At 43.7% G+C, this 23657-nt stretch overlaps 2 protein-coding genes across 2 annotated transcripts in view; both read right to left on the reverse strand.

Annotated features, from left to right (window-relative positions):
- The window catches only part of LOC132207626 (complement C5-like), a 261625-nt gene that overhangs the window by 178782 nt on the left and 59186 nt on the right, over window positions 1–23657 (reverse strand). The window lies entirely within an intron of this gene.
- The window catches only part of LOC132207621 (utrophin-like), a 75692-nt gene that overhangs the window by 41352 nt on the left and 10683 nt on the right, over window positions 1–23657 (reverse strand). Inside the window, exon 6 of the mRNA XM_059643561.1 lies at window positions 13685–13953. Within this exon, the coding sequence (XP_059499544.1) occupies window positions 13894–13953 (60 nt within the window). The 3' untranslated portion in view covers window positions 13685–13893. The remainder of the gene's footprint in view (window positions 1–13684; window positions 13954–23657) is intronic.

Consider the following 23657-nt stretch of genomic DNA (forward strand, 5'->3'; position numbering starts at 1 on the left):
ATCTATTCCTCTTCTTTGTTCTTTCATGCAAGTTCTGTGTTTGGATTCCTGATTGTGGCTACAAACTCATCTATCTGTCCCTCGAACGATCAAGTCTCCGATCACTCACGTCCTGTTTACCTTACCCTTTTCCGCCGTGCCCCAGAGCCAATTACACTTTACTTTAAACAAATTTTCAGTCCAAATCACAGTAAAAGGAAGCCATTTGGTCCATCATGTTTGAACTAGCTCTCCAAATACATATCACAAATTTGTGCCTTTTCCTTACCCTGCACATTATTTTTCTTTCATTAATCAACTCATGCTCTCTTGCATCTTTTGCTGAAACTGCCTCCTCCAGGTAATGCATTCTATAGACTGTGATAAAGCTATTTCTTACAGGGCAGTTACTTCTTTTGTCAATCACTGCAAACCTCTGCATCCAATTCTCAATTCTGTCACAAGGTAGGAAAGTCTTCCCGTTGTCTGCTCTGACCAGACCTCAAATGATTTTGCAAGATTCAACATAATCTCTTCTAAGTCTTAGCATCTTCGAGGAAAGCTGTCCCAATTCCTCTAATCAATTTTCATGAGATATCACATCACTGCAATCATTATTGTAATTTGGTCCTGCTCTGTCTCCAACATTTTCACAAAGTTCCTCAGCATGGAAGGTTTCTGCACCCATTCAGAATGGTTCCTTCCATTTTATGTACTGTTTTTCCGACCGAACTTAACCACTTCACAATTTTCTGTATTACATTTAATGTACTACATCAACTGGTGCCTCTCCTCACCTTGACCTCTAACTTGCAGCCTCTCTCCACTCCCAAACCTTTGGGTTGTGCCCTCTCCTGCTTCTCAATCTCTAAGTAACAGCCTCTTTTCCTTCCCTCCGTGACCTCAGGGATGCAGTCTCTGCCTCCTCACTTCCTGCTGCTATTCAACAATAAATAGAACACAGAACAGACAACATTACAGCACAGTACAGGCCCTTTGGCCCTCGATGTTGTGTCGATCTATCATACCGATCTCAAGCCCATCTAACCAACACTATTCCATGTACGTCCATATGCTTATCCAATGACGACTTCAATGTACCTGAAGTTGGCAAATCTACTACCGTTGCAGACAAAGCGTTCCATTCCCTTACTACTCTCTGAGTAGAGAAACTACCTCTGACATCTGTCCTGTATCTTTCACCCCTCAATTTAAAACTATGCCCCATCGTGCTTGCCGTCACCATCCCAGGAAAAAGGCTCTCCCTATCCACCCTATCTAACCCTCTGATTATTTTATATGCTTCAATTAAGTCACCTCTCAGCCTTCTTCTATCTAATGAAAACAGCCTCAAGTCCCTCAGCCTTTCCTAAGACCTTCCCTCCATACCAGGCAACATCCTAGTAAATCTCCTCTGCACCCTTTCCAAAGCTTCCACGTCCTTCTGATAATGTGGTGACCAGAACTGTACACAATTCTCCAAGTGCAGCCGCACCAGAGCTTTGTACCGCTTCACCATAACCTCTTGGTTCCGGAACTCGATCCCTCTATTATTAAAAGCTAAAACACTGTATGCCTTCTTAACAGCCCTCTCAACCTGGGTGGCAACTTTCAAGGATCTGTGTACATGGTACAATTTTATTCATTTCGTTTATCTAATATTTGATATTATAGCAGCACTAAGTAGAGCTGAAGACTAAAAATGGCAGGAGATCCCAGACCCGTGTTATGCTGCTCTTGCTCAATGTGGGAGCTCAAGGACGGGGCTGATGTCCGTGACTCCTTCACGGGCAGGAAGTGTGTCCAGCTGCAGCTCTCGTTAGACCACATGATGGCTCTGGAGCTGTGGATGGACTCACTTTGGAGCATCCACGATAGTACATTCAGCAAATTGGTCATATCGCTAATGAGGATAGCTGAGGGAGAAAGGGAATGGGTGACCAAAAGGCAGAAAAAAAAGCAGGAAGGCAGTGGTGTCCCCTGTGGTCATCTCCCTCCAAAACAGGAAGGACAGGAAAAAGAGTGGAAGGGCTATAGCCACAGGGGATTCTGTTGTAAGGGGAGGAGATAGGTGGTTCTGTGGTCAAAAACATGGTATGTTGCCTCCCAGGTCCACCGGTCAGAGATCTGTCAGATCGACTGCAGGACATTCCAAAGGGGGAGGGTGAACAACCAGCTGTAATGGTGCATATAGGCATCAATGACATGGGTTAAAAAAAACACACAATGAGGTTCTACATGCAGAATTTAGGGAGTTAGGAGCCAAGTAAAAAGGTAGGACCTCAGGAGGTAGTAATCTCAGGATTGCTACCAGTGCCACATGCTAGTCAGAGTAGAAATGAAGAAATAGGCAGGACAAGTGAGTGGCTTGAGAGATGGTGCAGGAGGGAGGGGTTCAGATTTTTGGGACATTGGGACCGGTTCTGGGGGAGGCGGGACTATTACAAATTGGACCGTCTACACCTGGAGCCAATGTCCTCGGACCTGCTTTTGCTAACGCTGTTCGGGAGGATTTAAACTAATGTGGCAGGGGGATGGGAGCCAAATGCACAGGTTAGTGGGCAGCAACAAGATAATAACTGCAGCCTGTAAGGAACTAGATAACGAAGTCAGTGTGACGAAGAGGAAGAGTAGACACAGAGCAGATGATGAATGCAGACGGACAGGTGGTCTGAGGTGCATTTGTTTCAATGCAAGAAGTGTGTAGTGCACTATCAACGCAAGGTAGCTCAACTGTGGGGTCCTTACAAAAGTTATCTCAAAACTGAACAAGTTGAACTGCTGGGACCGGACAGATTTAGCAAATATCATGTGTGGCACAGCACAATTTTTGACAAAACAAATCTGAATTCTCAGAGATAATGGGAACTGCAGATGCTGGAGAATCCAAGATAATAAAATGTGAGGCTGGATGAACACAGCAGGCCAAGCAGCATCTCAGGAGCACAAAAGCTGACGTTTCGGGCCTAGACCCTTCATCAGAGAGGGGGATGGGGAGAGGGGACTGGAATAAATAGGGAGAGAGGGGGAGGCGGACCGAAGATGGAGAGTAAAGAAGATAGGTGGAGAGAGTATAGGTGGGGAGGTAGGGAGGGGATAGTTCAGTCCAGGGAAGACGGACAGGTCAAGGAGGTGGGATGAGGTTAGTAGGTAGATGGGGGTGCGGCTTGGGGTGGGAGGAAGGGATGGGTGAGAGGAAGAACAGGTTAGGGAGGCAGAGACAGGTTGGACTGGTTTTGGGATGCAGTGGGTCGGGGGGAAGAGCTGGGCTGGTTGTGTGGTGCAGTGGGGGGAGGGGACGAACTGGGCTGGTTTAGGGATGCAGTAGGGGAAGGGGAGATTTTGAAACTGGTGAAGTCCACATTGAGACCATTAGGCTGCAGGGTTCCCAGGCGGAATATGAGTTGCTGTTCCTGCAACCTTCGGGTGGCTGGCATCATTGTGGCACTGCAGGAGGCCCATGATGGACATGTCATCTAGAGAATGGGAGGGGGAGTGGAAATGGTTTGCGACTGGGAGGTGCAGTTGTTTGTTGCGAACTGAGCGGAGGTGTTCTGCTGAATTCTCAGATAAAGATGCATGAAAACTGATGCTATCATAAATCATGAACTATATTCAGAATTTTCATAAAGCTCAATGATAAACTGTATTCATCAAGAACGACTGTAATATTTATATTTTATTATCTACAATCTGATTTAAGTATTTCACAAACAATGAAAGTCCATATTTTTCACATTTTTCATTTCAGTGGTTCAGCCAGTTATTTTCTTCCCACCATCTTTATCAGGCCGGAAAGCCATAACTAGTGGAGTGCCACAGGGATCAGTCCAAGGACAAGAATTATTTACTCTCTATATTCATAACTTAGAGGAGGGGACAAGGCATAAATTCATTCAAATTTGCTGATGCTACAAAAATAGAGTAAGGGAATGTTCTCATGAGGACATAAAGAATCTGCAAGGGGATAGACAGGTCAAGCAAGTCGGAAAAAAGTTGGCAGAGAGAGTTTTCTGCAGGAAAGTACACTTTGGTAGGAAGAATCAAAAGATAGACTCTTACTTAAATAGAGGGGGACTCTAAAAAAATGCAGGGTAGGGGACTTGGATGCTCTCGTCCATGAAACATAACAGCATGCAGGTGACTGATTGCTTTATCGCTGTCACATGTACTGAGATACTGTGAAAAGTGTTGATTTGCATGCTGTATAGGCAAATCATACCATACAAAGTGCAGAATACAGTGTTACAGCCACAGAGAAGATGCTGAGAGAGAGAGATCAGAATTAACATTTGAGAGGTCCGTTCAATAGTCACAACAGGAAAGAAGCTCTTCTTAAATCTATTTGTACGCTTATTCAAACTAATATCCTCTGCCCGACAGAAGAGGATGGAAGAAAGTATAACCAGAGTGAGGGGGTATTTTGATTATGTTGGTTGCTTTCCCAAGGCAGTGGGAAGTGTAGATGGAGTCAATGGATGGAAGGCTAGTTTGCGTGATGGATTGGGCTGTGCTCATGATTCTCTTTAGCTTCTTGCAGTCTTGGGAACAGCAACTGCCATACCACACAGAGATGCATCCAGATAGGATGCATCTACAAAATTAGGTAGGGTCCTCATGGACATGCTGAATTTCCTTAGCCTCCTTGACCATCATGTTGACATGGGTAGACCAGGACACATTGTTGGTGAGCAACATTCCCAGGAGCTTCACACGATCAACCATCTCCACCTCAGCACCATTGCTGCAGACAGAAGCTTCCTGAAATCAATATCCAGCTCCTTCATTCTGCTATGTTGATGGACAGATTGTTATCTTTCCATCATGCCAGCAAGCACTCAATTGTTTTTCCTGTAATCTGACTTATTGTTGTTTGAGGTCCGACCTACAATGGAAGCGTCATCAGCAAACTTGTAAATGGAGTTGGGGCCACACAGTCATGATTCCATAAGGAGTTATAGAGTAGGGGCAGCTCTGCTGGGCACCGGTGTTGAGGCTTACGGTGGAGGAAGTGTTGTCATCTAACCTTACTGATTGTGGTCTCTGGGTCAGGAAGTCGAGAATCCTGTTACAGAGAGGGATGCTGAGGCGTAGGTCTCAGAGTTTAGAGAGGAGATTGTTTGGAATTACAGTGTGGAAGGTGGTGCTCTGATCAATAAGTAACAGCCTGATGTAGGTATCCTTGTTATCCAGACATTCCAGGGATGACTGTCAGGCCAGGGAGACGGTATCAGCTGGAGACCTGTTGCAGTGGTAGGTGAATTGCAAAGGATCATAGCACTTTGGTAGGTTGGAGTTGATGTGAGCCATGACGATGGTGATGCAAGTAATTTAGAAGGCAAATGGAATTTTGGCCTTTATTGGAAGGAGGTTTTAGTTCAAAAATGGGCAAGTTTTTTTGCAACTGATCAGGCTATCGAGGAGGTCACACTTGGAGAAATACAAGAAAGGATACACAGCCATGGGAAGCAGTTCAAAAGAGATTCACTGGGCTGATTCGTCGGATCATGATTTATCAAGAATGGTTACACAGAAGGTCTTTATTCATTCAAGTTTAGAAGAATGAGGGGTGATCTTACTGAAACACAAAATTTTGAGGGGGCTTGACAGGCTCGATGTGAAGACAATGTTTCCATTAGTGTGGAAATCTCGAACTCAGCAACATAGTGACAGAAGAAGGGAACATTTATTGAAACCGGAGATGCAAAGGAATTTCTTCTTTCAGCAGGTAGTGATTGTTTAGAATACAAGAGAATTGTGAAAGGTACATCACTGAAAGTATTTAAACAAGGTGGTCGATAAGATTTTTGAAATAGAGAAGTTGAGGGCTCTGAGAAGCTGGTATGGAAGAGGAGTTGAGTCCTGGGCAGGTCAGCCATGTTCTTATAGGATGGTGAGGTAGGGTCGAGAGGTAGAACATCCAGGTCCTGGTGCTATTTCTTATGTTTTTGTCTGCTTTCTAGAACTGATAAGGAGTTTTATTGTGCTAAATGGCCAAGCAAGCTACTGACACAGAACAAGACTGAAATAATTTGCTCAATAAAACATTTCATGAGGCTTTATGGGATAAAGAATATTTTCATCTACTACTTTGCTGACATCAATCAAAATCTGCTCAATTGAAAGAAATACATTCAGTTCACACAATTTTATGTCATTCTTTCCTTCAATGTATCAAGTATATTTTTGTTGTAATTCATTAAAGTTTGTCTTTCTCAGGGACTTAAAATATGAAACAATACATAATACTGAAGTGTACAGCAGTGAGCACAATGGTCCAATTCCAAATACTTTTAGATGGATCAGGAAAAATATCTGCTACCTGCAGCTTCATGATGAATATATTCAAATTGTTCCAGTCCTGAACCATTTCAGACTGTAGTTCGGATGCTCACATCTCTCACTATTTAGATTTTGTTTTGCGATTACATTCTAAAGTGCAGACTACAGACCAGAACATTGTATTTTTGGAAAAGAAATATTATAAAACTAAATAACTTCATGAACCATGATAATAAAATATTAATTGCTTGCTTAAATTGAAAGGGTTCTTGATCTTGCTCATATATTTGAAGCCGAATTATTTGTTCATGCTTTCTACAACAGATTGGCTAGTTTAGAAAATGTTTTCACTGTTACTTGTATAAATTTCAACCTCATATTTAGGTCATCAAGCTGGTGAGAAATCTTTGGAGAGAAAGAGACATCAAGTGGAGATAACTGACTGGCCAGATCATTTAATATTTTGACTTCTTGTTTGACTGGGGCAATTTCTTCTTTAAAAACCTAATGGAAGCGTATAAAATCGGAGAAATATCCTGAAATTAATGATTAAATGTAAAGAAGAAATTAAATTAAAACTAACATCCTAATATTAAATACAAAATACAAAAGCATCTGCTGAAAATGACATTCAATTAATAAAGATCTCGAGTTAAAAGTAACAGTGATGATGAAACTATCATAAATTGTTGTAACAGAAAACTGAATTCACTAAACTATTCTTCAGGGAAGGGAATCTGCCTTCCTAAGCAATTCTGGTATATGACTTCAAATTCACTGGAATATGGCTGACTCTCTACTGACTTCCAAAATGGCCTACCAAGCCATTCCTGGATGGGAAATGAATGTTAGCCTTGCCAGCAGTGCCCTCATCCTGTGAAAGAATGCTTTAAAAAAAGTGGATTTACTAAATGTAGAAGTAAGTAACAAAACAGGACAAAACAACTCAAAAAGGCTTTGAAGGATAATACTACTAAGTCCTGTTCTTCTTCCTTACTTTATGCTATCTGTATGCAGAACTGTATTTGAAATTACAATTTGACACCTGCCTGATGCACATCACACATAAAGACATCCTGAGGCATCCCAAAACTCAATCTGTTAACCAGTTCCAATTCAAGCCATTAGGAAATCAACCTCTGGATGTCGGGTATGGGTTGCCTGAACAAGCATAAACTCTTCCCTTTTTATATATACCACCAAGCAAATAGCAGACAATTAGGTTTAATGCAGAAACGGTTTTAGGTTTTGGTTGGGAAAATCAGGGCAGAACTTATACACTTAAATGGTGAGGTCCTCAGCAGTGTCGCCAAACAAACTTGGGGAGCAGGTTCAGAGTTCCTTGAAAGTGGAGTTGCAGGTAGAGAAGAAGGCGATTAATATGCTTGCTTTTCTTGGTCACAGCACTAAATATAGAAGTTGGGAAGTCATGTTGCAGCTACAAAGGACATTGGTTAGGCCATTTTTGGAATACTGCATTCAATTCAGGTTTCCTTGCTATAGGAAAGTTGTCGTGAAATTTGAAAGGGTTCAGAAAAGATTTACAAGAACATTGCCAGGGTTGAAGGGTTTGACTGTAGGGAGAGGCTGCTTTCTCTCAAGTACCTGCTTCAAAATCTTCCCACCCCCAGCCTCATCTCATATCCAGCCCGACTGATCCAGACTGATCACAAGGTAACAATGTGACCACCTCTGAATGGCACTTCTCACAAGACATTCGAAAAAAGTCGCTCAGCCACATCATTTCTTTTTCTGGCAACAGAAGTTTTAATTGCAATAAATTACAAAGAATTAACGAAAAGAAAAGCATACTGCTGTTCGACTCTTCAGAAATATGACAAATCCCAAATTTCCAGTTAAATCTTGGTAAAAATGGAGTGACGAAAATCATCTGCACACAACGGTGTGGCCTGTTCTTGAATCCATAGTATTTATGTAGCCGATCTTGTTCAGTTTCTGGTTAATAGTAACACCTCTGATGTTGACAGTGGGGGATGCAGCGATGGTAACAGCATTAAATATCAAGAGATGACGGCTAAATTCTCCCTTGTTGGAGATGGCCATTGCTTGGCACTTGTGTGGTGCAAATATTACCGAGCACTTATCAGCCTAAGCCTGGATAATATACTGGTCTTGCTGCATTTAAACATGGACTGCTTTATTATCTAAGGAGTTGGAAATGGTACTGAACATTGTGGAGTCATCAGTGAACATCCCCACTTCTGACTTTATAGAGAGAAGCTGAAGCAGCACAGATGTTTGGGCCTTGGATGCTGCCCTGACGAACGCTGAAAGAGATGTTCTGGAGGTGAAATGACTATGTCTAACAATCACAAACGTTTTCCTTTGTGCTTGGTATGACTCCAATTAACAAAGACCTTTTCCCTGCCTTACAAGAATCTAAGTCCACCTTAAAATATTCAATGACCCCAACTCTGTCATCTTATGAGGCAGCTAGTTCCAATGTCATACAACTATCAGAGAAAAAATGCTCTGCTCATCTGTCCTGAAGTGGCAAGTCCAAATTTTGCATAAGTGTCCCGAGTTCAGCGCTCGCCAAAGTATAGGAAAAATCTTTCTACATATTCCTCATGAAGACCATTCGGAATCATATATACTTCAAGGAAATCACCTCCTTACTCTTCTCAACCTCAGCAAAAACAAGCCCAGTCCTTCTCAGACAACAAAGTGTGGAGCTGGATGAACACAGCAGTCCAAGCAGCATCCCTGGAGCACAAAAGCTGATGTTTCGGGTCTAGACCCTTCAGCCTTTCGAGAAAAGGATTAATTTTGTTGCTCTGGGAGAGAGCTGGTACAGATAAAATAGGTTGAATGGCCTCCTCCCATGCTAAAAATGTCCATAACTATTCTTGGCCCTGCTAAATTAAAGTGGGCATCCTTTCATTATGACTGTGAGACGCAGCATGTTACGATAGATGGCATAATGGAGAAATCCTTTGTTATTAATGAATTTGTCGGCACTAGGCATCCTTCCAAAGTCAAATGTTTGACATATACCTGTTGCACTGACTTGGTTCCAAACACTTATAATGTGGAGGTGCTGGTGTTGGACTAGGATGGACAAAGTCAGAAGCCACATGGCATCAGGTTATAATCTGACAGGTTTATTTGAAATCACACAAGATTTGAAGTGCAGTCCCTTCATCACGTGCGGTCAGAGAGGAAAACACACAGACACACAATTTATAAGCAGAGAGATCAAAAGATCATACAACTGGTGTGAGTGGAGTGTCAGATAATAAGTCTTCATCCAGGACGTTTGTTTATTTGCAGATATTTTGTTGAAAAAGCACACAACTTGTAGTTACAGTCAGTGTGGTATCTTATAAATTCTTGCTTTTGAAATAAAGTTTAAAACTCTAAGACAGATTCTGAACACCAGCCTCTAAACTACAAGTCAGAGTCTGACCTGAGATGTCACCTTGTACATTCCTGTTGAGCTGCCTGATTATCATGACAACACAGCACTGACATTGACTTTATAAACACTTCACTTGCCTTTAACACTCTTGGTCGCCTGGAAAGAGTTATTATCTGACACTCCACTCAGGCCAATTCTATGATCTTTTGATCTCTCTGCTGATAAGCTGTGTGTCTGTGTGGTCACCTCACGAACTGCACCTGATGAAGGGGCTGCACTCCAATAGCTTGTGTGAATTGAAATGAACCTGTTGGACTATAAGCTGGTGTCATGCGACTTCTGACTTCACACAGTTGTAGGATATGTTTTCAATCCTACCATGACTTGACAATAAGCCAACTTCTTAAAATTTATAAAATGAGAAGTATGTCTAACCTTGAGCCTTTAAAAAAGGAAATATTACAACCATAGTATTCCCCATGGTAGGGTCATTCAGAAGGTCAGGAGGAATGGGATACAGGGGAACTTAGCTGCTGGGATACAGAATTGGCTGGCCAACAGAAGACAGCGAGTGGTAGTAGAAGGAAAATATTCTGCCTGGAAGTCAGTGGTGAGTGGGGTTCCACAGGGCTCTGTCCTTGGGCCTCGACTGTTTGTAATTTTTATTAATGACTTGGACGAGGGAATTGAAGGATGGGTCAGCAAGTTTGCAGACAACACAAAGGTCGGAGGTGTCGTTGACAGTATTGAGGGCTGTTGTAGGCTGCAGCGGGGCATTGACAGGATGCAGAGATGGGCTGAGAGGTGGCAGATGGAGTTCAACCTGGATAAATGCAGGTGATGCATTTTGGAAGGTCGAATTTGAAAGTTGAGTACAGGATTAAGGATAGGATTCTTGGCAGAGTGGAGGAACAGAGGGATCTTGGTGTGCAGATACAGAGATCCCTTAAAATGGCCACCCAAGTGGACAGGGTTGTTAAGAAAGCATATGGTGTTTTGGCTTTCATTAACAGGGGGATTGAGTTTAGGAGTCGTGAGATCTTGTTGCAGCTCTGTAAAACTTTGGTTAGACCGCACTTGGAATAGTGCATCCAGTTCTGGGCGCCCTATTATAGGAAAGATGTGGATGCTTTGGAGAGGGTTCCGAGGAGGTTTACCAGGGTCCTGGCTGGACTGGAGGGCTTATCTTATGAAGAGAGGTTGACTGAGCTCGGTCTCTTTTCATTGGAGAAAAGGAGGAGGAGAGGAGACCTAATTGAGGTATACAAGATAATGAGAGGCATAGATAGAGTTGATAGCCAGAGACTATTTCCCAGGGCAGAAATGGCTAGCACGAGGGGTCATAGTTTTAAGCTGGTTGGTGGAAAGTATAGAGGGGATGTCAGAGGCAGGTTCTTTACACAGAGAGTTGTGAGAGCATGGAATGCGTTGCCAGCAGCAGTTGTGGAGGCAAGGTCATTGGGGTCATTTAAGAGACTGCTGGACATGCATATGGTCACAGAAATTTGAGGGTGCATACATGAGGATCAATGGTCGGCACAACATTGTGGGCTGAAGGGCCTGTGCTGTGCTGTGCTGTACTGTTCTATGTTCTATGTTCTATGTTCTATGTTCATAGTACAGTCTGGCAGTAAAGACAGAACGAACGATTTAATCGACTGTGTTTGACACCTCACAATTAATCCCCTTGATGGAAGAAAGGTTGGCTGTGTTCTCTTTCTTCAGGAACATCCAGCTAATACCACCTTACTACTGCTTGTTTTATTCATCTGGTGTTCCATCTAATTCCTTTCAGTCTTGGTCAAACCTTCATGTAATTTATTTTAATTTTCAATAAAATAAATTTAACTTTATATTCCACAATTTCAACATTTCCTTTGAAGGTTTGAATGGTTCACTTAGTACACTGCACATGTTGTGTTCATAATTGGAGAAGTTGGTGGAAAAATCAAGATATATTGACAAGTAAACAAATGGCTAACTTCTGCTTTCTTGTCAGTAAAGCCTTTTGAACAGAACATAAAGTTGCGCAACTACGTAGAGATAACAATTTAAAAGTGGGAAGACCACTGTTTGTGGTCCCCACACCAATCTCTATTCACTACCTCCGGACTGCATTACTCCTCCTTGGCAACAATGTTATGTTACACTTGTCTCAGCACAACCTTGGCATCTTGTTTATCCCACGATGAACGTCCGACCACACATTCATGCAATCCCTAAAGCTGTCTCTTTACATCTTTTTAATACTGCCTACCTGTCTCTTGTCTTGACTCATTAGCAGTGAAACCTTCATCTGGAACTACTTCACTTCTGGACCTGACAACTCCAATGCATTGCCTGTTTGAGTCCCACATTTGCCCATTGAAAGCTTGATGTCGTCTAAAACTCCACTGCCCGAGTCTCATCTTGAACCAAATCCTATTCTCTGTACTTTCTACCTGACTGATAGTATTAACAGTAATTTTATTAAATTCTCATTTTTGTTTACAAATCGTTCCTTGGCTCTGCCAATCGCTATTTTCGTAATCTCCACCAGTCCAACCATAATTCAGGATATCTGCACTCGTCTAATTATGTCCCCTTGCCCACTCTTGATTTCAAACGGCCCACTACTGGTTGCCAAACATTTAATTGTGTAGGCTTCAAACCCAAGAAGAGACTTCCTACACCTTCAGCGAGCAAACTCACATCCAGAACCTCAACCTGAGCAACAAATCTTCGCAAAACTCACTAACTTCCTACACCTCTTAGCCTCTGTACATTTCCTCTTTTCAGGCACTTTTTCAAACAATCCTCTTTGATCAAGCTCTTGATCATCAGAACTAACAACTTAATAAGGCTCAGTTGTATTCTGGGATCGTTTATACTCCTTTCAGATGTCTTCAAAGTTTCTCTCCAATAAAGAGATTACATAAGTGGTTGAAGTCATTGCCAAGCAGAGGGGGACGAATTGGGGAGTTATTTCAAAGAGCTATGATATGCCAGGAGACCTCCTTCCACACGCCAACTCTGATTCTACAAAAGCAAAAATGATTTTCAGACTTGGGAAGATCCTTCAAAAATGTCACAAGTAACCAGCTTTTGGGCAGAGTCGAGCTGCTGAGATGATAGACCAGGATTTAGGGGTACCAGTAGTGATAATATGCTGAACACAATCAAATTTTGAGGTTGTAGAATAATGCGGTCTTCAGCATTTTTGACACTTTGACCATTTTCATCCCTTTCCACAGAACAAGTCAAATGGCAGCAGCACAATGTTGCATGGCCGCTCAAGCCTGCTCCACCATTGATGATGATTGTGGCTGGTCTTCCACATCAATTAAACTATTGCTCATATCTCATCCGCTTTTCAAAACATCGATTTATTCACATGTAGCATCCCTCTCGCTAACTTCATGAGAATTCATTCCAATCACTGAACTCCTAACGCTGACCCACCCCAGGTCAAAAAATTCAGCTGAGATCAGGAACTGATCTCGCCTGTATGGCTGAGCTGGCTTTTAAAAAGTTTGCCAGTGAGATAGTCCCAGTGAGAAACATTCATTCAAAAAAATAGAATTGCATGGATTGCTCTCCAATCCTAAACTCTATTCAAATTCAGTTGGCTGAACGGTTGGTTTGTGATGCAGAGTGATGCCCTGCAGAGAGGGCTCAATTGCCACACCAGTGACCTTACCACAAAGGGTCTTCGCCTCAACCCCTCTACTTGCCCGAGGCATGGTGATCTTCAGGTTAAATCATAACCAGTTGTGTCTCTCTAAGGAGTGGCCAAATGGTGTGGTAAGGCTTTACCTTTAATCCTGATAACATGGCAACAAGCAGATAACTCAGCTGATGTCACTGACTAATAGAATCCTCAATTATACTAATATTACCGATGTGATATCATCAGAAGGCATGCTCAACGAAGTTTTAATTTGCAAACTAAGTTAACAACCATTCAATCAATATTACTTCACTACTCATATTACTGATCGTCTCGATACAACATTATGGTTACATCTGTTCATAAGTGAAGTGTAATGTAATTGCACTTACTGTGGTTTTCTCAATGTGATCCTGCAATGAGTCAATAAGCAGTTCACCCACAGGTTGTCAATCAGTGCGGACCCCTTCAGCTGTTATCACATGAGCCTCAAGATCATCCAGAGCTTTCTGCAGTTCTTGAAGTTTCTCCAACACCTTTTCCACCTGTTTCTGCCAGTTGCTCGCATGGGTTTTCAATTGCTCCCAAGTTTCCTTCACTTCTATTGACTGTTTGCGGACAGCTTTGGCAATTCTCTGGGCTCTCTCTTCCGGGGTAGGTTCTGGAAATATGAAGTGCAAATAATTTATCAACTATTCCTGACTTTGATCTATAGAACTTAAGTTTTCTTTCTAAACCCCTTTCCTCTAAAACGTCTCTCTGGACTTTCTCCTGAAATTGGGAATATATAGTATAAGACTAAAGATTTCATGACAGGCACATCAATGATAAATTCTCTAATTAGCTAGCAGGTCGCGGAGCCATTAACAGGGAATCATGGAGAGCCAATGCCAAGCCGAATAAAATTCTGCAGATATTTGAAATTTATGACTCCCAAGGAAACTTTAAAAAAGGAGAAGGATTCGAGTGACTAAATGGGTAAAATTCTCAACAAAAGATACGAACAATCCTTTGAGGATCTCTTTCGTAGCTATGAAACAAACATCCAACATAAACCAACTTTCATCTTTCAGGGCTGGCAAGTTAGAATGATAAACCCAAAGTCTACCCTGCATACTTCTCTCTAGAACTCACTTAATGAGGTTCTTAAGAGATATCGAGATAACAAAGTGTGCAGCTGGATGAACACAGCAGGCCAAGCAGCATCTTAGGAGCACAAAAGCTGACATGTTGGACTGAGACGTTTCATCAGAAAAGGGGGAGGGGAGAGGGTTCTGAAATAAATAGGGAGAGGGGGGAGGCGGATCGAAGATAGATAGAGGAGAAGATAGGTGGAGAGGAGACAGACAAGTTAAAGAGGTGGAGATGGAGCCAGTAGAGGTGAGTGTCGGTGGGGAGGTAGGGAGGGGATAGGTCAGTCCGGGGAGGATGAACAGGTCTCGGGGGTGGGAAGAGGTTAGGAAGTAGGAGATGGGGGTGGGGCTTGAGGTGGCAGGATGGGCTAGGTGGGCTGGTTTTGGGATGCGGGAGGGGGAGGGGAGATTTCGAAGCTTGTGAAGTCGACATTGATACCACGGAGACGCAGGGTTCCCAAGCGCAATACGAGGTGCTGCTCCTGCAACCTTCAGGTGGCATCGTTGTGGCACTGCAGGAGGCCCAGGATGGACATCCTATCTGAGGATTGGGAGAGTCAAAACAGTTCACGACTGGGAGGTTCAGTTCTTTAGTGCATTGAGCATAGGTGATTTGCAAAGCAGTCCCCAAACCTCCATTTGGTTTCCCCAATGTAGAGGGGGCCACAAAGGGATCAGCGGATACAGTATACCACATTAGCAGATGTGCAGGTAAACATCTGTTTGATGTGGAAATTCTTCCTGGGGTCTGGGATGGGGGTGAGGGGGGAGGTATTGGGACAAGTGAATTTTAAACATTATGATGACAATATTTGTGGATATATAGGGAAAAGTGCTGGGTGTAGGGGGTGCTGGAGGCGAGTGTGGAGCGGATAAGGGAGTCACCTAAGTGTGGAGGGAAAAATGTCTTTGGTGTGGGGTCGGATCGCAGATGGCAGAAGTGTCGGCGGACGATGCATGGAATCCGGAGGTTGGTGTGGTGGTAGGTGAGGGTGAGGAGGACACTGTTTTGGTAGTTATTATGGGGAGCGGGTATGAGGGATGAGTTGTGGGAAATGCGGGTGACACGGTTGAGGGCGTTTTTGACTATTGAGGAGGGGGATGTTGTGGTCCTTGAACAACCCTCAACAATTTCTCTTTCAATTCCTCCCACTTCCTACAGACAAAGCGGGTGGCCAGTGTACCCACCTGGGCCCAAGCTATGCCTGCCGCTTTGTAGGTTACATGGAACGCTCCCTCTTCCGTACCTACACTGGCCCTAAACCCCACGTCTTCCTCCGCTACATTGATGACTGTATCGGCACTGCCTCGTGCTCCCACAAGGGGCTCTAACATCCACTTCAGCAACACCTTCCTCCCGAACTTTAAGTTCACCTGGACAATCTCTGATACCTCTCTCTCCTTCCTGGACCTCTCTATTTCCAACCACCAAGAAACAAATATCCATTTCAAGTCCACCAACTCCCACCAAATTCCCGCAACAATTCATCCACTTTCCCCATTCCTTTGACTCTGCATCTGCTCCCAGGATGAGGTATTCTACTCTCGTATATCTCAGATGTCCTCATTTTTCAAGGACCACAACTTCCCCCGCTCAGTGGTTGATAACGCCCTCGACCGTGTCTCCAGCATTTCCTGCAACAAATCCCTCTCACCCCACCCCACAACAACAACCAAAACAAAGTCTCCCTCGTCCTCACGTACCACCCCACCAACCTCCGGATACAACGCATCATCCTTCGAAACTTTCAGATTCTCTGGGAGGCTACGGAGGAGGTGGTGGAGCCTTTGGCCTTCATCTTTGAGTCCTCATTGTCTACAGGTTTAGTACCAGAGGAATGGAGGGTTGCAAATGTTGTGCCTTTGTTCAAGAAGGGCAGTAGAGATGACCCAGGTAATTATAAACCATTGAGCATTACATCTGTTGTCGGAAATGTTTTGGAAAGGGTTATAAGAGATAGGTATTATAATCATCGAGCAAGCACCAATTTGATTGGAGATAGTCAACATGGATTTGTCAAGGGCAAGTCATGACTCACAAACCTCACTGAGTCATTTTAGAAGCTGACGAAGCATGTGGATGAGGGTCGGGCAGTTGACGTGGTGTACATGGACTTCAGTAAAGCCTTCGATAAGGTTCTACATGGTAGGCTACTGGAGAAAACATGGAGACATGGGATTGAGGGAGATTTAGCAGGTTGGATTAGAAACTGGCTTTCAGTAAGAAGGCAACCAGTCGTGGTTGAAGGAAAATATTCAGCCTGAAGTCTGATTACTAGTGGTGTGTCTCAAGGATCTGTTTTGGGACCACTGCTGTTTGTCATTTTCACAAATGACTTGGACGGAGGCATTGGTAGATGGGTTACTAAGTTTGCAGATGACACTAAAGTCGGTGGAGTGGTGGACAATGTGGAAGAATGTTGCAGGTTGCATGGAAACTTGGATGAGCTGCAGAATTGGGCTGAAAGGTGGCAAATGGAGTACAATGTGGATAAATGTGAGGTGATTCACTTTGGGAGGAATAATAGGAAGGCAGAATATTGGGTCAATGGAAAGATTCTTGGTAGTGTTGCTGTGCAGAGGGATCTTGGTGTTCATGTACGTAGATCCCTGAAAATTGCCACCCAGTTTGATAGTGCTGTTAAGGCGGCTTACGGTGTATTAGGTTTTATTGGTAGAGGGATTGAGTTCCAGAGCCGTGATGTCATGCTGCATCTGTCCAAAAAGCTAGTGCGGTCTCACTTGGAATACTGTGTACAGTTCTGGTCACCCCATTCCAGGAAGGATGTGGAAACATTGGAAAGGTGCAGAGGAGATTTACCAGGATGTTGCCTGGTCTGGAGTGAAGGACTTCTGAAGAAAGGCTGAGGGACTTGGGTCTGTTCTCGTTGGAGAGAAGATGGTTCAGAGGGGATTGAATAGAGACATACAAGATGATCAGTGGATTAGATAGGGTGGACAGTGAGGGTCTTTATCCGAGGATGATGATGTCAGCTTGTATGAGGGGGCACAGCTAAACATTGAGGGGTGATAGATTTGAGATAGATGTCAGAGGCAGGTTCTTTACTCAGAGTGGTAAGGACGTGGAACCCCCTGCCTGCCAATGTAGTTAGCTCAGCCACATTAGGGGCATTTAAACAGTCCTCGGATATGGATGATAATGGGATCATGTAGGGGGATGGGCTTAGATTAGTTCACCGGTCCGCCCAGATCGTTGCAATGGGCAAAAAAGCACACCATTGTCTCTACTTCCCAGGAGGCTAAGGTAATTCTGTGCGTCCACAAGGACAACTTTCACTGATGTACCACAGAAAGCATCCTATCTGGATGCATATCACAGCACGGTTCCTTCAGCTAAACAATCACAAGTTATTATGGCTCCTGCCTTTCTTCTTCAAGGCAGAATTGGTTCTGCTTTGTCATAACTATATTGGGAGAAAATCCATGCTCAGTGCAAGTTAATTCTTCCAACAATTGAGATACCATGGAATACTGAGCAATGAGTTGGTGTGAGAGAGAGAGAGAGAGAGAGAGAGAGAGACAAAGACAGAGAGGTTGGTCGGTGGGGGGTGGAGGGAGACAGGGACAGAGAGAGAGAGAGATGGGCGATGAGGGAGAGAGAGAGACAGTCAGACAGACAGAATGGGCGACAGAATGTGAGCGTGTGAGTGCCTGCATCAGACAGTGTGAGAGATGTTGCTGAGGTGGAGATAGTTGAGAGTGACGATCACCAACGATCTCTCCTGGTCCACCCAGATCGTTGCAATGAGTGAAAACAGCACACCAATGTCTCTATTTCCCCAACAGCAGCTTCTTCACCGCTGCTATTGGACATCTGACAAAGGAAGTCAGGAAACATATCAAAGAAAAAGAGACAGCCTATAAAATGGCCAAGAGCACTGGGAAATCAGAAGATTGGGAAGGCCACAAAAACAGACAGAGGATAACAAAGAGAGCAATCAGGAAGCAGAAGATCATATATGAAGGTAGGCAAGCTAGTAATATTAGAAATGACAGTCAAAGCTTTTTTCAATACGTAAGAAGCAAACGAGAGGCAAAAGATGATATTGGGCCGCTCCAGATTGATTCTGGAAGGCTATTGATGGGAGAAAAGGAAATAGCTTTAGAACTTAATAAGTACTTTGTGTCAGTCTTCACAATGGAAGACATGAGTAGTCTGCCAACAATTAGGGAGAGCCGGGGGCAGAGTTGAGTACGGTAGGCATTACAAAAGAGCAAGTGCTAGAAGAGCTCAAGGGTCTAAAAACTGATAAATCTCCTGGCCCCGATGGGCTACATCCTAGAGTTCAGTGGGAGGTGGCTGAGGAAATCGCAGAGGCTTTGGTCGTGATCTTTCAAAAGTCACTGGAGTCAGGGAAAGTCCCAGATGATTGGAAAATTGCTGTTGTAACTCCCTTGTTTAAGAAAGGATCAAGGCAAAAGATGGAAAATTACAGGCCGATTAGCCTAATCTCGGTTGTTGGTAAAATTCTAGAATCCATTGTCAAGGATGAGATTTCTAAATTCCTGGAAGTGCAGGGTCAGATTAAAACAAGTCAGCATGGATTTAGTCAGGGGAGGTCATGCCTATTCGAATTCTTTGAAGAGGTGACAAGTATGTTAGACCAGGGAAACTCAGTAAATGTTGTCCATCTAGACTTCCAAAAGGCCTTTGATACAGTGCCTCACGGGAGGCTGCTGAGCAAGGTGAGGGCCCATGGTGTTCGAGGTGAGATACTGGCTTGGATTGAGGATTGGCTGTCTGACAGAAGGCAGAGAGTTGGGATAAAAGGCTCTTTTTCGGAATGGCAACCGGTGACGAGTGCTGTCCCGCAGGGTTCAGTTTTGGGGCCGCAGCTGTTCGCCTTATATGTTACTGATCTGGATGAAGGGACTGGGGGCATTCTGGCGAAGTTTGCCGAAGATACGAAGATAGGTGGACAGACAGGTCCTACTGAGGAGGTGGGGAAGCTGCAGAAAGATGTAGACACTTTAGGAGAATGGTCCACGAAATGGCTGATGAAATTCAATGTGAGTAAATGTGAGGTTTTGCACTTTGGTAAAAAGAATACAGGCATGGACTATTTTCTAAATGGTGAGAAAATTTGCAAATCAGAAGTGCAAAGGGATCTGGGAGTGTTGGTCCAGGATTCTCTACAAGTTAACTTGAAGGTCGAGTCCGTAATTAAGAAAGCGAATGTAATGTTGGCGTTTATCTCAAGAGAGTTGGAATATAAAAGCAGCCATGTGCTTCTAAGGCTTTATAAGGCTCTAGTTAGGCCCTATTTAGAAAACTGTGTCCAATTTTGAGCCCAACACCTCAGGAAGGACATACTAGCCCTGGAGCGTGTCCAGCGGAGGTTCACACGGATGATCCCTGGAATGCTAGGTTTAATGTATGATGAACGGCTAAGGATCCTGGGATTGTCCTCATTAGAGTTTAGAAGGTTGAGGGGCGATCTAATAGAAACTTACAAGATAATGTATGGTTTAGAAGGGGTGGACGCTCGGAAGTTGTTTCCGTTAGGCGGGGAGACTAGGACCCGTGGGCACAGCCTTAAAATTAGAGGGGGTAAATTTAAAACTGAAATGAGACGACATTTCTTCAGCCAGAGAGTGGTGGGCTTGTGGAATTCATTGCCGCAGATTGCAGTGGAGGCCGGGACGTGAGATGCCTTCAAGGCAGAGATCAACAAATTCTTGATCTCAAAAGGAATCAAGGGCTATGGGGAGAGTGCAGCGAAGTGGTGTTGAAATGCCCATCAGGCATGATTTAAATGGTGGAGTGGACCGGATGGGCCGAATGGCCTTACTTCCACTCCTCTGTCGTAAGGTCTTATGGACAGGTACATGGATGGGCAGGGAGCAAATGGACACAGACCCTTAGAAAATAGGTGACAGGTTAGACAGAGGATCTCGATCGGCGCAGGCTTGGAGGGCCGAAGGGCCTGTTCCTGTGCTGTAATTTTCTTTCTTCTCTTTATTTGTACTCTTGCCTCTCTCTTACCTTTATAGCTGAAAAAAAACTCCTGCAATTTTTTTTTAATATTACCCTCATTAATATTGCCCTCATATTTCATCATCTTCCCCCTTATTGCCTTTTTAGTTGTCCTCTGCTAGTTTTCAAAAGGCTTCCCAATCCTCTGGCTTCCCACTCACCTACACCACATTTTATCCTTTTTCTTTTGCTTTCATCCTGTCCCTGACTTATCTTGTTAGTCGTGGTTGCTGATCTTTTCCTGATCTCAACTCCACTCTCCTGCCAGCTCCCCATGGCCCTTGATCCCTATTTTTCATCAGAAAAATATTTATTTCTTTCCTGGATCGGTCGATTGGTGCTGCCTCCATTGCATTCAGAGGCAATGAATTCCACAGATTCACAACCCTCTCCTCATCTCCATTTTGAACATTCCATCTCTCACTCAACAGCCACAGCTTCTTGTTTGAGACTGTTCCACAATGCAGAACATGTGCTCAATGCCCATCTTTTAAATCCCCTTTACTATTTTATATACCTCAATCAGAACCACCCCCTCACTCTTTCGAACACCAGCAAGTACAAGCGCAAGCTACTCAGCCACTTCTCATATGACAGCCCTTTCATCCCTGGAATCAATCAGTTAAACCTCGTCCGAACTGCCTCCAGTACAAACGTATCCATCCTCAGTGAGGGGATCTAAACTGGACACAACACTCTGGTCTCACCAACACCCAATGTATGAGGAAAAACACTTTGTTACTTTAATGATCCAGTCCTTTTGTGACAAATGCCAGAGTTCCATTTGCCTTTCTTATGCTATGCTATACCTGCATACCCACTTTCGGCTATTCATGCACAAAGGCAGCCAGATAACAGACTTTGAATCTTCCTTCCATTTAAATAATAATTCGCCCTTTTTTCCCCTGGGCAAAACAGGCAAGCCTTGGGCTTATCCACATGAACCACCTGCCAGATTCTGGTCCATTCTCCTCGCCTGTCAACGTTCCGCTCTGTATGTTCTATTTCACATCACAGGCTGTTGTCCCACCTATTTCAGAATCATCCATGCATTCTGTTATGTTACATTTTGTCTCTGCTTACATATCATTTGTACAGGTTACAAATAGTTGAGGTCAGAGAACTGAACCCGCAGCACCCCACTAGTGACAATTCACCATCCAGGCAAAGACTCATTTATCCTGACACTCAGCTTTCTGTCAGTTAGCCAGGCCTTTATTCAAACCAATATTCTACCCTTCATCCCCTTGGATCTAACGTTCTGGTTCACATTTTTATGCAGCAACTGGTCAAATTCTTTCTGGAAATCTCAATATGCCACATCCCTCGGATCCCTGTACAAGATCCTCAATTCTGCCACCTCATTAGTTCCTGACTTCATTACAGCTTTTGTTCAAACATGGTCAAAAGAGTTGAATTCCGGAGGTGAGCCAAGGATGGCTACATTTGACCGAGTGTGGCATCAAGGAGCGCTACCAAAACTGGAGCTGATGGGAATCCAGCAGAAACTCACCACTGGTTCGAATAATATCTGCACAGAGGACGATATTTTTTCCATTCTTTCATGGGAAAGAGGGCATTGCGGGTTAGACCAGCTTTTATTGCCCATCTCAAATTGCATAACTGATATCTGGAGTTCCATGTAGGCCACACCAGGCGACGCAGTTTCCTTCCCTAAAGAACATCAGTGAATCAGATGGGTTTTTCCAACAATTGACAATGGATTTACGGTCATCATTAGACTCTTAATTCCAGATTTTCATTGAATTCAAATTCCATTATGTGCCATCGTGGAATGTGAACCAAGTCCTCAGCACGTTACCTGAGTGTTTGGATTAATAGTCTAGTCATAATACCATTAGGTCATCGCCTCTCCTAATGGGAGGCATTTTGGTTGTTGGAGGTCACCTGCAGGAGGTCCTGAGAGTACAGTCCTAAGCCTAACCATCTTCAGCTGCCTTATCAATGACCTTCTCTCCATCATAAGCTCAGAAGTGGGGATGTTCACCAGAGATAGCAGAATATTCAGCATCATTCACCACTCCTCAGATAGTGAACCTGTCCATGTCCAAATGCAACAAGGCCAGAACGATGTCTCGGCTTGGGCTGCTAAGTGGCAAGTCGCATTTATACTTTACAAATACTAGGTAATGACCATCTCCAGTAAGAGAAAATCTATAAATTGTCCCTTGACATTCAATGGTGTAACCATCACTGAATTGTCCGCTATCAAAATCCCAGGTTTTACCAGTGAACAGAAATTCAACTGGACTTCCTATTTAAATGCAGTGGCTACAAGAGCAGGCCCAAAGTTCGGATTACTGCATAAAGTAACTCACCTCCTGATTCCCCAGGCCTGTCTACCAGCTACAGGAACAAGTCAGAAGAATGGTGGAATACTCCCCACTTGCCTAGATGGGTGCAGATGCAAAAGCACTCAACAAGTTCAACACCATCCAGGAAAAAGCAACCTACTCCCTCCAGTGCTCAAAAGCAGCAGTGTGTACCATCTATGAGATGCACTGAGAAATCTGCAAAAGATCCTGAGATAGGACTTTCCAAACCTATGACAAATTTCAGCTACAAGGGCAAGGGTAACAGATATATGAGAACAGCACCACCTACAACACCCTGTCTAAGCCACTCACCATCTCAACTTGGAAATATATTGCTGTTCTTTCACTATCACTGGGTCAAAGTCCTGGAAATTCGCCCCTGACTGACTGAGTCTACCTACAGCACATGGACTACAATGATTCAACAATGACAAGGGTAACTAAGGATGGGAAGTAAATGCTGGCCCAGTTAGTGATGCCAGTGGCCCAGAAACAAATAACAATTAAGTATCACCTATCTCTTCTTAATTCCAGTTTCTCATGCAGCACCATTCTGATTAATCTATAAAACCTGGTCTTTCTATAGCAATGCTCAAAGATACACACAGTACTCAGTTGTGATCAAATCATAGTCTGCACAATATTAAGAACCATCACTGGCTGATGAGTATGATTGCCCAGCTAGGAAATTCCATATCACAGGTCCTGAGCTCCTTGCGGGTTGATTAGCCTGAACTGGAGCCACATATCTGACCACACGTTTAGGAGGTCTTTCGGAGTGGTGGAAGTGGTCTCGGCCTTGAGAACATTGGCATTCCTTTCTCCAGTTCCTTTCCCACACTTCAACTTCTTGTCTGGTGTTCATGAAGAATTATGTGCCTTCATACAGGAGATTCCC

This window comes from Stegostoma tigrinum, unplaced genomic scaffold (genome assembly GCF_030684315.1).
Source record: "Stegostoma tigrinum isolate sSteTig4 unplaced genomic scaffold, sSteTig4.hap1 scaffold_112, whole genome shotgun sequence".
Classification (NCBI taxonomy): domain Eukaryota; kingdom Metazoa; phylum Chordata; class Chondrichthyes; order Orectolobiformes; family Stegostomatidae; genus Stegostoma; species Stegostoma tigrinum.